Genomic DNA, 12,667 nt, shown 5'->3' on the forward strand with positions numbered 1-12,667 from the left:
TCTGGTGGTTGGTATTTCCTATTGAGTAGCAATATTTTGAACTGTACTTACAGGTTGCGTGGACGATTTCCTACATATTACGCACCTGTTGCAATTTTGGTGTTGTTCCTCTTCTTATAAATGCCAATTTGCGGTTTCCTTCCCACATTTCACAGCACCATGGGCTGAACACTTGTTTCGACGCAATGTTTTGGTTTCTGACGCCGACTGTCAGATGTTTTTGCCAATGATCGAATGTTATTGCCAAACTTTAGAGTGCAATTATTGAAGCATCCGTGACCTGTTCCTGTATGCATTTGTGCGTGTGTGTGTGTGTGTGTGTGTGTGTGTGTGTGTGTGTGTGCGTGTTTGTGTTTGTGTGTGTCCAGAAGGTGAAGGGGGAAGAGTTTTTTTTTTATTATCTTACCATTTCTTCTATTAAGTGTAGTGAGGAGCCTGTGCTGATTTGTGTGTGTGTTCGTTTATCATATGTTTGTTTTCTGCGATGGCTTTCTGAATGAAGAAGTTTTCTTGCATTTGTATAAGATGTTTGTCATAGTTGCTTATTCTCATTATTTTCATTTCTTGTTCTATGTTTGAACAATGACAAAACCACACACAAAAGAACCAGATGGTACACCATGACCTACACACATAAAGTAACACACAGAGTTGCAAATATCCTAAAGAGATAGGACTTCTAAATAGCATATAAGCCTGGCCAAACCCTCCAATCACACCTAAGCCAACCAGCTACAAAGAGGAACAAATTCCAAAAATCAGGAATATATACACTTGAATGTCAAAGTTGTGATGCAGTATATATAGGCATGACATGCAGGAATTTTAAAACACGATACAAAGAACATATCAGGTGTTGGAAGTATGAAAGAAACCATTCCACATCTGCAGAACACTTAAAACACCATAAACACCATCCTAAAAACATGGAACACGAAACGAAAATAATGAGAATAAGCAACCATGACAAACATCTTATACAAAGGCAAGAAAACTTCCACATTCAGAAAGCCATCGTTGAAAAACAAATATGTGATAAACGAACAAACACGCATCAGCACATGCTTCTTACTACCATTAATGAAAGAAATGGTAAGATAATAATAATAAAAAAACTCTTTCCCCTTCTCCTTCTGGACCCCCCCCCCCCCCCCCCCCCCCCACACACACACACAGTTGCACAAATGTATACACGAACAGATCACAGGTACTTCAGTAATTACACTCGAAAGTTTGGCAATAACATTCGATCGTTGGCAAAAACTTCTGACAGTCGGCAACAGAAACCAAAACATTGTATCGAAACAAGTGTACAGATCATGTTGCTGTGAACTGTGGGAAGAAAACCAGAAAACCGCTTGTCATTTTTAAGAAGAAGAAAAACACCAAAAATGCAACAGAAGTGTAATATGTAGGGAATCGTCCACGCAACCTGTAAGTGCAGTTCAAAACATTACTACTTAATAGGAACTACCAACCACCAGAACTGTTTATAACCTATAGGTACAGTGACCAAAATGTAAATTAAATAGCAAACATATGTAACATATTCCAGGCCACTGATGATGCCTTGCACAAAATAAAGGCGAAACGCGTATAACACTAAAATTGTGTTTTATTCAGTTGCTGTCAGACGGTCTGTAAGTAAAAATGATCAATATACCGTAATAAAAACAAAGTTTATTAAACCTTTATTTAACTTTCATGAGAGATACAACTGATGATAACTAGCTAGGTTACGAAAGTACATAGTCCGGCACACCACTTTACTGTTCAAAGCTCAAGTTGACAAAGGTAGATAGAAAACTGATTAGTCCAAATGCACTGTTGCCCAGAGTTCACTAAGCTACCTGTCGCCGCGCGGGATTAGCCGAGCGGTCTTAGGCGCTGCAGTCATGGACTGTGTGGCTTGTCCCGGCGGAGGTTCGAGTCCTCCCTCGGGCATGGGTGTGTGTGTTTGTCCTAAGGATAATTTAGGTTAAGTAGTGCGTAAGCTTAGGGACTGATGACCTTAGCAGTTAAGTCCCATAAGATTTCACACACATTTGAACATTTTTTTTAAGCTACCTGTCGAAACTTTGCTAAGTTTCAGATATCCTGCAGAAAGTTTTAAAGTTAAAGAGACTGTTCCCTCAAAACTTGCCACTTACACTGCGACCAAAATGCCGTTCATCAAACCAAACTTCCACCCTCGGTCAACTCTCAAAGCAAACTCTCCATACCTAGCATTCCCACTGTACTGGAGCAGACGCAATCTGTCACAGAGAAATTTTAAAATTTGCGTTTAACATACTGCTGCTACACATATTACACATAAATTATGCGGTGGAGTTCTTGAATTTCTCATTTACATCTTAAACAGTGTTAACTTACCTATATTTTCTAGTACTTATTATATCAAAATGAAGAAATTTACATGTTAACAGATAACTATGACCGTTTACAGTCTTATGTTACCACATACTGCCACTAATACTGTTTAGTTTCGTTTTGAGCAACCAAGATCTCATAACTAATTTAATTCCTCTTCTTTCTTTGTTGCTGTTTCCTTGTTTCTCCCGTACACTCTCATTTTCTCCTCATGTTGTCTTTTGGTTTCTCCTTCCCACGTTGTTCAGGATTTCCTATATCTTCTTCTTTGAAAACCATCTAAGTTAAGTATTTTGTTCTTAAAAAAGTGTATCTTCAATTCCTTGATGATGCTTCTTTCTAGTTCTTATCTTAATGATGTAGTACATGCTAGTATTGATTTCTTGTTCCAGAAATACTAGACTATTTTTTTTGTCGGCCTGTTCTCATTCATTCGGTAGAGGTGTCCGAAATAAGATTAATCTTCACTTAGTCATTAGGCCTGATATTTTCTCTACATTTTTGTAGATCTCATCATTACAACTCTATTTCCAACCAGCTGTAGTTTGTGTCATATCCACTATTTTTTTAACAATCTGCCTTTCAGATATTTACAGTCAGTTCAACTTATAGTTGATAATGAGGCACTCACATCCCTATAAACACTCTGGTTGTACCACTGCGGTATGGTGTTTTAGTTTTGTTTTTTCTAGCTATGCATTTCTTGTTCTAAGTATTCATTGTCAAACCTATGCTCTTCCATTTTGTGAACCCTTACGTCTGTCGCAAATTTTTGTACTTTATTCTGTTGTATAGTTTCTCCAAGACATTTAAATTTGCTTGCTCTATTTTACCTATTTGTGTTTCTATTAATTTTGGAGCATTTTTTATATTTGTCGTGAATTTTGTTTTTTCAGCTGTAAATTTGATACCTGTTCCATTTGCTATCTTGCCAGATGATTTATTTGAATAACTGCAATTGTCAGATATTTTGAAAGCAGTGGAAAATCATCTGGAAAAGCAAGCAGCTTTTCATTCCAGTTGCTTTCCTCCCCAGAATTATTGGTTTTAGCTCCAAATTTCAGATCCTGACAGTTTTTTCTGCAATGTAGTTAAACAGTAAAGAGTGATAAACTGTCTCCTTGTCTAACACCGGATTTTCATTTCAAATAGCTTACCACCTGCTTTGGTGTTTTTGAGTGCTTTGATGACTCCATGAATGTCTAGCTCTTTTGGTGGGAAATATTTCTCCAGATTGTGAGCCTGTAAAAAATTATTGCTACTATTTCACAATTTCCTGTATTAATTTAATCCTATCTTGTTATTTTCATCTTCAAAACAAGTACTTGCTGGTTGGTACCCTTCAAGTATATGTTTAAAAGTCGGACAGAAGTTTCTGTTATTAGTTTTGGCAAATGTTCTTGTAGTTTCATAAGCTGAAATTATAGAAAGGCTTTTTATTTTTCTCGATTATTTTTTATCTTTGTTTCCTTCGTTGTGTGAATTGTTCCTAGTGTTCTTCTCCATTTAAGAGCTCTTTATCCTGATGTTTCTTCACATTCCGGATTCCACAACGTTTTCGTTTTATTCTTGGCGAATACTAAACTTTTCTGTGCTGCTTCAGTAATTTGTATCTCGAATTCAAGACAGTCACCTTTTCATGTTGTCTCCTTTTTATCTCTAACTTTTTCTGTATTTTGTGTTGTAATATTGCCTGTAGTGGAGCTACATCTTATTACTTTCTTGACTGTCTTTTTTTATTTTAGGTGCGAGAAATCGTATTTTAATCTTAGACATATGACGATATGAATCAGATTATCACTAAATTTAGTGATTTGAATTGTTTTGCGTTCAGAAATGTTTTTGTTCTCGCAGTTAACATGTCGACTTGCGATTTAAAACGTATTACATTAACAAAAATTCTGAAATGTATTTCAGTAGTTCTGTTCTAGCAATATCTATGGACACTTCATTCTTTAAAATCTCTTCAGGCGTTTATAAGTTAATTTCTTACATCAATAGGTATTTTCAAATCTTACGACTTCAATATCTTAAGTGCTATTCTGTCTGTCGAATGGGCGTTTAGACGCACTTTTTCATCTCATTTTTATCTTTCATTTGGAATCATTTTGTATTTTGTAACTTTCTTGCTTTAGATTGTACATATTGTTTCCCTGCCGGAACGCTCACACCACGGGCAGCCAGCAACGGCCACGCGCTGGGGTAAAACCCATTTGCAGTAACTCTCCAGGCTACCTGCTACCTTTCTGTTAGCCGGATTACTTCGGGGATTGTCTTTCCGCCAATTGCAGTCTGCTATCTAGCAGACAGCTCCACTCGCTACCTCCTGGCGAGTTACGCTTGCCTGTACCAGGACTCGCGTCACCTGCCGAACGTGCCAAATGTCTTACTGCCAGAATTGGGCTCTACCAAAACTAGGACTCGGTGGTTTTTGTACAGTACATAAGTGACATAATAAGTGGTGGGATTAACGGCGAACCGCACATCGTTGAGTATTTTATATCCTTAACAGACGTAAATTGTATTTTATAAGTAATAAAACTTAGATGACCGCGTAACTTCAGTGCTGTTATGTAACCACAGCAAGTATTTTGGATGCATGTACAGTTCACATGCACAAATACATAAAAATCTAAACAATTATCGTTGTTTTTTTTCACTGAACGGAAAGTTCATCATCATGATCCAAGGCAAGAGTTTTCGGTTATTATTGATAAGTGTGAAACTTGTTTATCTATAACAGAAAAATGTTTTATACAATCTCGACAAAGTATTGATGCGATGTTTGTTTTGCTCTTTTTAATTTTACTTTTTTTCAGGAAACTGTCTTTTTTAGCGCTATGTGATAAATCCGTATTGTTTTTTACTTTTAATACTTCATCTCTCTGTCTCTCGTTACACATCAGCAATTTTCAAATGAAACCTGAATTAAACTTCTTCAGTTTAAATTTTGCTATAAATACAGTTTATTATTGATTAACAGACTGGATGATAACCACGCAGAACAACAATCTTCAGTAAATTACGTGGCCCTGTACATACCCCCACCCAGTTTTTGGAAGGTTTACCGATTCTGGTTTCAAGGGAATCTAGTAAGATCGCGTACATGAACAAAGTGATCGAGATGAGGTAGCGATCAATAGGTGTGCAACAGACTTAACCTACAGATACCGTATTTTACGGACGATAAGGTGCGTCTTATAGTCCGTAGTGTCTTATAGGACGTAGCGTCGTAATTTCCAAGTATTTTTTTTTTAAATAACATTTTTACTGTTTTTTATCAGTAGGTAGCAGAGACAGACTAAAAAAAATTATTAATTTATGAAACCGAACTGACCTTTAAAATCATCATCTGAACTTTCTTCTTCTTCTTCCTCTTCTTCCCCCCCTCCTCCTCCTCATCGTCGTCATCGCTGTCCTCTCCATATGTAAGATGACATTAGCTGCCATTGAGAGCGTTAATTATACCGTACTTCTTGAAAGGTTTAACAATAATGTCTTTTCCCACTCTAGACCACGACTGTTTTATCCACTGACACACTTGCTTGATTGTGGGTCGATTTAAAGCTCTCTTCGGCATGAATTCATGTTATGATTCATCTGTCATCCATTTGTTGCAATCCTCCGTCATATACACTATAAATCGTTTATTTATCGATACATCAAGAGGTTGCAGTTCTGAAGTAAATCCTCCCTAAATAACAGCAGGCTCTGCAATTCCCTGTCACAGTTTCTCTTTCACGGAATTTTTCAAATGACTGCTAAACTGATCGAGCACAAGGAGAGAATCATTCTGCAATACAGCATATTTCCTTACCGCCCACATTCTATTAATCCATATTTTCATACCAGCCTCGTCCATCTAACCCTTATGATGTACGTGAACATCACATGCCGGTATGTCAGAACGTTTTGGCATTGTTTTGGGCTTGAAAATGATTATTGGTTTGAGTTTAGTACCGTAAGCACAGCATGAAAGGACAACACTGTAGTGAATTTTTTCACGTCCAATTTTTTTATAGTTACAGTTTTAGCACCTTTCAAGGCAACAGTTCTGTTACTTGGCACATCGAATGTCAGAGGGGTTTCGTCCATGTTCTCTATGTGGCTTATTTCCACACTGGTTTTCTTTCGATGTTGAGTAATAAATCGACGGAAAGATAATATTTTCACTTCATACTATTGTGACATTTTCTGAGATATTTTGGTTTTGGTTCGCACGCTAACTCCATGACACTTCATAAATCTGTAGCACCAACCAACTCTACCCTTAAAGTCTGTTAAGTTCCACTGTAGCGCTAGCTTACGAGCGTGTATTTGAATCATTTTTGTATTAATTCCAATGATATTTTGACGGTGTCCTTGAATTTATTTCAATACATCTTCTAGTTTTGGTCACTTTGCATTCATTCCTCTGTTTGCACATTTAATCTTCCTTATTTTTTTTTCAGTTCTTCTTTACTAGGTCACCAATCGCGGATGGGTTTTTCTGTTGGCGGAAGACCAGAATGCCATTCAAAATGTTCAAATGTGTGTGAAATCTTATGAGACTTAACTGCTAAGGTCATCAGTCCCTAAGCTTACACACTACTTAACCTAAATCATCCTAAGGACAAACACACACACCCATGCCCGAGGGAAAACTCTAACCCCCGCTGGGACCAGCCGCACAGTCCATGACTGCAGCAGAATGCCATTCAGTTGCTCTGTTTCCATATTCTTCCAGATATGGTATTACTTTCAATTTATAGCCCGCATCGTATAATGCTGTGTAACTGTTTTGTTTATATAAAATGTTTTCGATGTTTAAAAGTGTACAGAAGTTGGGTGTGATGTTTAGTGTGTGTGAGACTCCGCACAAATCGACCACAAGGAAACTTAAAGTCAACGAGATGAAGAAGAATCCCAAACATCGACAGTATCACATAGGAATGACATAACAAACACAAAAAACGCATTTGAATCATTTCCCGAAACGTGTCATGCGAAAAATAAAATAAAGAAAATCGTGACTGGTAGCAGATGAGTTATTTATAAACAAACCTATTGTTTTCACAGTCGCAGGCTATCAGAACAATTTATAACGGATCAAATCAGATAAATACTTTTTATTTTTTCCATTACTAAATTAGCTACTAACAAAAATATTGTACTGTTACCGATAACATAGATCAGTTTCATTCAAGGCTACTGGTACTGTAGACGACAATGAGGTATCGTAGGCTAGACAGTGTTCTGGGTTTTGTAATGACGGGGCAGGAGGGAGACAGTGTTAGCAAGCTTGAGAATCCCCACAACTCATGTTCACCGCATCGGTGCACTGATGTTGAATCCATTGTTGCCAGATAGAGATAAGCATCTAATATATGGCCAGTTTTAAGACTGGTGGGAATATTTAATCAAACACTGGATAGTTTTAGATTATCTTCGAGTATGAGACGCACGTAAATTTTGGTGACAATTTTTCAAAGACAAAAGTGCGTTTTATAGTCCGTAGAATACGATAACGCGGTTAGATCTTAACTAACCAATGCCACTGGGAAAACTACCGTAGTCTACGCTTACTTATGATAGTGTAGAGCTCTAGTTTTCAAGCTCTGCTTACTTCGCATGTGAATACTCAACCCATAGATATTTGTAATCTGACAAGGGGAGGCAACGACGTTTGGAACGCGGATTTACTTCAAACTTTATACACTCGTAGTACTCCATTAGGACAACAAAATGTGTAAGCAGTAGCGCGTACCTCTCAAGCGTTATTGAGAAAATCGAAAGAAAATTTCGGTCGTCAAATATATACCTGTGCGTGGCCGTTTTTACCATGAAGCGGTGGCAGCCGAGTGGGATGTCGGCACGGTAGCTCAGCGTGTTCGGTCAGAGGGTTAGCAGCTCCTTGTAAAAAAAAAAACCTGAGTTAATGGATAAACGATAAACTAAAACGGGTGTCTTGCGACGTCCGCCCCCAGCAGATGCAACGAACTAAAACGAACAAAATGAGATTAAAAAAAAGTGGGTAGCGTTCAAGCCCCGTAAGCCCCGTAAGCGCTGGATCGCTGGATCGAGTCCCGTTCGTTAGTTTTTTTATTCCCAACACAGTCATTTTCTTTACTATTTATATTTCTATTGATATAATGAGACAAATACATGTAATCGGATGAAATTTTATTAAATTTACAAATTAATTGACGGTCTACAAATTTTTATCAACTGAAATAATATAATATTCATAACTATCGACTAGTAAACTACCAAACGTATAAAGTGATACTGAAAATATATGCTTGTCCGTGTCTTCAAAATTGTTCGTGTTTAATCGAAAAAGAACGAGAAATTGCTTCTCGTGAAGACGCTATTAAAATACACTCGATGCTGCATAATCAATTATCAGCGCCGTTATTTGAGGAAATGCTACGTTATGCATGGTTTGCTTCCAGATTATTGGCTGAAAGAGAGGTTTCTGAAAATGTTAACGAGGTTTGTTAAAATGTTAACGGAAAACCTCAAAAGACCTTGCGTATCCGGAAACAGCATTTATTCAATGAAGCTGGTGCCGTTTAACTTTGTTTTCCATGTTTTTACAAAAAATACCATCCTGCCATTGTACTCGTAATGCCGAAAGGGACGATAAATTGTACATCTTTCGAAAGCCGTCTGTGCCGGCTAAAACTTGGAGGTAACAAGTAGTTTCGGGCTCCTTCCAGGTATAAGGGATTTCTCAAATCACGGACAAGCATACATTTTCAGTATTACTTTATGCGTTTGGTCGTTTACTGTCGATAGTTATGAATATTATATTTTCTGTGATAATAAAAATTTGTAGACTGCCAAATAACATTGTAAATTTAATAAAAGTTCATCCGATTACACGTATTTTTCCCATTATATCAACTGTAATATAAATAGGAAAGAAAATGAGTGTGTTAAAAATAAAAAAAAAACTATCGAAGGGGACTCGATCCAGCGATTACGGGGCTTGAACGCTACCCACTCGGCTGCCGCCGCTTCCTGGTAAAAACGGCCACGCACAGGCATATATTTGATAACCGTAATTATCTTGCGATTTTCTCAATAACGCTTGAGAAGTACGAGCTACTGCTTGCACATTTTGTCGTCCTAATGGAGTACTACGAGTAGACGAAGTTTGAAGTAAATTCGCGTTCCAGACGTCGTGGCCTCCCCTTGTGAGTGCAGCCCCCCCCCCCCCCCCCCAGTCCACAGCTCGTGGTCGTGCGGTAGCGTTCTCGCTTCCCGCACCCGGGTTCGATTCCCGGCGGGATCAGGGATTTTCTCTGCCTCGTGATGACTGGGTGTTGTGTGATGTCCTTAGGTTAGTTAGGTTTAAGTAGTTCTAAGGTCTAAGGGACTGATGACCATAGATGTTAAGTCCCATAGTGCTCAGAGCCATTTTGCAGCCCCCCTCCTTGTGTATACGGCCTGTCAGTGTGTACAGCTGTAGGAGTGTGTTGGCTTTGCAGACGCATCGGCTGCAAGTGGACAATGGCGGTGTGCATCCTGTGCTACCTGCCGTACATGGGCGCCCAGCTGTACCCCCGCACCTACACGCTGGTTCCCACCGCTCTGCTGATGGGCCTGGCGGCCGCGCCGCTGTGGAGCGCCAAGTGCACCTACCTGTGCGTCATCGCAGACGTCTACAGCCGCGCCAGCGGCGCCAACCTCAAGACTGCTCGCGACCGCATTATCGGCTCCTTTTTCATGATATTTCTCTTCTCCATGGTATGGGGAAATCTCATTTCGTCTCTGGGTAATTATAAATACCATTACAAGCACAACCTAGAGCTCTTAAACAATTGGCGAGGCTGTAAACTTAAAATGCAACTATTCACTTGTAGAGCTGTTAATTAAAACAATAGCATTGATACCTATTTCAAACCGAAGTCTTCGAGACAAGACAGTTATTCAAGCTTATTTCTCTCTCTTAAGTTATGCTAGTAGTGACTTCAGAAAATACACTACTGGCCATTAAAATTGCTACACCACGAAGACGACGTGCTACAGACGCGAAATATAGCCGACAGCAAGAAGACTGCGACTGGATTCGTGATTTTCTGTCAGGAAGGTCGCAGTTCATAGTAATAGACGGCAAATCATCGAGTAAAACTGAAGTGATATCAGGTGTTCCCAGGGAAGCGTCCTGGGACCTCTGCTGTTCCTGATCTATAAAAATGAACTGGGTGACAATCTGAGCAGCTCTCTAAGGTTGTTCGAAGATGATGCTGTAATTTACCGTCTAGTAAGGTCATCCGAAGACCAGTATCAGTTGCAAAGCGATTTAGAAAAGATTGCTGTATGGTGTGGCAGGTGGCAGTTGACGCTAAATAACGAAAAGTGTGAGGTGATCCACATGAGTTCCAAAAGAAATCCGTTGGAATTCGATTACTCGATAAATAGTACGATTCTCAAGGCTGTCAACTCAACTAAGTACCTGGGTGTTAAAATTACGAACAACTTCAGTTGGAAAGACCACATAGATAATATTGTGGCGAAGGCGAGCCAAAGGTTGCGTTTCATTGGCAGGACACTTTGAAGATGCAACAAGTCTACTAAAGAGACAGCTTACACTACACTCGTTCGTCCTCCGTTACAATATTGCTGCGCGGTGTGGGATCCTTACCAGGTGGGATTGACGGAGGACATCGAAAGGGTGCAAAAAAGGGCAGCTCGTTTTGTATTATCACGTAATAGGTGAGAGAGTGTGGCAGATATGATACGCGAGTTGGGATGGAAGTCATTAAAGCATAGACGTTTTTCGTCGCGGCGAGATCTATTTACGAAATTTCAGTCACCAACTTTCTCTTCCGAATGCGAAAATATTTTGTTGAGCCCAGCCTACATAGGTAGGAATGATCATCAAAATAAAATAAGAGAAATCAGAGCTCGAACAGAAAGGTTTCCGTGTTCGTTTTTCCCGCGCCCTGTTCGGGTGTGGAATGGTAGAGACATAGTATGATTGTGGTTCGATGAACCCTCTGCCAAGCACTTAAATATGAATTGCAGAGTAATCATGTAGATGTAGATGTACAAGATGCTGTGATATGCAAATGATTAGTTTTACAGAGTATTCACACCAGGTTGGCGCCGGCGTCGACATCTACAACGTGCTGACATGAGGAAAGTTTCCAACCGATTTCTCATACACAAACAGCAGTTGACCGGCGTTGCCTGGTGAAACGTTGTGGTGATGCCTCGTGTAAGGAGGAGAAATGCGTACCATCACGTTTCCGACTTTGATATAGGTGGGATTGTATTCTATCGCGATTGCGGTTTATCGTATTGCGACATTGCTGCTCGCGTTGGTCGAGATCCAATGACTGTTAGCAGAATATGGAATCGGTGGGTTCAGGAGGGTAATACGGAACGCCGTGCTGGATTACAATGGCCTCGTATCACTAGCAGTCGAGATGACAGGCATCTTATCCGCGAGGCTGTAACGAATCGTGCAGCCACGTCTCGATCCCTGAGTCAACAGATGGGGACGTTTGCAAGACAACAACCATCTGCAGGAACAGTTCGACTACGTTTGCAGCAGCATGGACTATCAGCTCTGAGACCATGGCTGCGGTTACCCACGAAGCTGCATCACAGACAGGAGCGGCTGCGATGGTGTACTCAACGACGAACCTGGGTGCACGAATGGCAAAACGTCATTTTTTCGGATGAATCCAGGTTCTGTTTACAGCATCATGATGGTCGCATCCGTGTTTGGTGATATCGCGGTGAACGCACATTGGAAGCGTGTATTCATCATCGCCATACTGGCGTATCAACCGGCGTGATGGTATGGGGTGCCATTGGTTACACGTCTCGGTCACCTCTTGTTCGCACTGACGGCACTTTGAACAGTGGTGCGTACATTTCAGATGCGTTACGACCCGTGGCTCTACCCTTCATTCGATCCCTGCGAATCCATACATTTCAGCAGGAGAATGCACGACCGCATGTTGCAGGTCCTGTACGGGCCTTTCTGGATACAGAAAAGTTCGACTCTCACCAATTGAAAACGTCTGGTCAATGGTGGCCGATCAACTGACTCGTCACGATACGCCAGTCACTACTCTTGATGATCTGTGGAGTCGCGTTGAAACTGCATGGGCAGCTGTACCTGTACACGCCATCCAAGCTCTGTTTGACTCAATGCCCAGGCATATCAAGGCCCTTATTACGGCCAGAGGTGGTTATTCTGGGTACTGATTTTCAGGATCTAAGCACCCAAATTGCGTGAAAATGTAATCACATGTCAGTTCTAGTATAATATATTTGTCCGATGAATAACTGTTGA

The 12,667-nt window shown here is 40.1% G+C and overlaps 1 protein-coding gene across 3 annotated transcripts in view; it reads left to right on the forward strand.

The window, feature by feature from the left end:
- LOC124555686 (UNC93-like protein) overlaps positions 1–12,667 on the forward strand; it is a 402,758-nt gene that overhangs the window by 276,593 nt on the left and 113,498 nt on the right. For all 3 annotated transcript variants that reach the window (XM_047129688.1, XM_047129690.1, XM_047129689.1), the window contains one exon: positions 9,846–10,132. In XM_047129688.1, coding sequence (XP_046985644.1) covers positions 9,846–10,132 — 287 coding nt within the window. The remainder of the gene's footprint in view (positions 1–9,845; positions 10,133–12,667) is intronic.

This window comes from Schistocerca americana, chromosome X (assembly GCF_021461395.2).
Source record: "Schistocerca americana isolate TAMUIC-IGC-003095 chromosome X, iqSchAmer2.1, whole genome shotgun sequence".
Taxonomy (NCBI): Eukaryota; Metazoa; Arthropoda; class Insecta; order Orthoptera; family Acrididae; genus Schistocerca; species Schistocerca americana.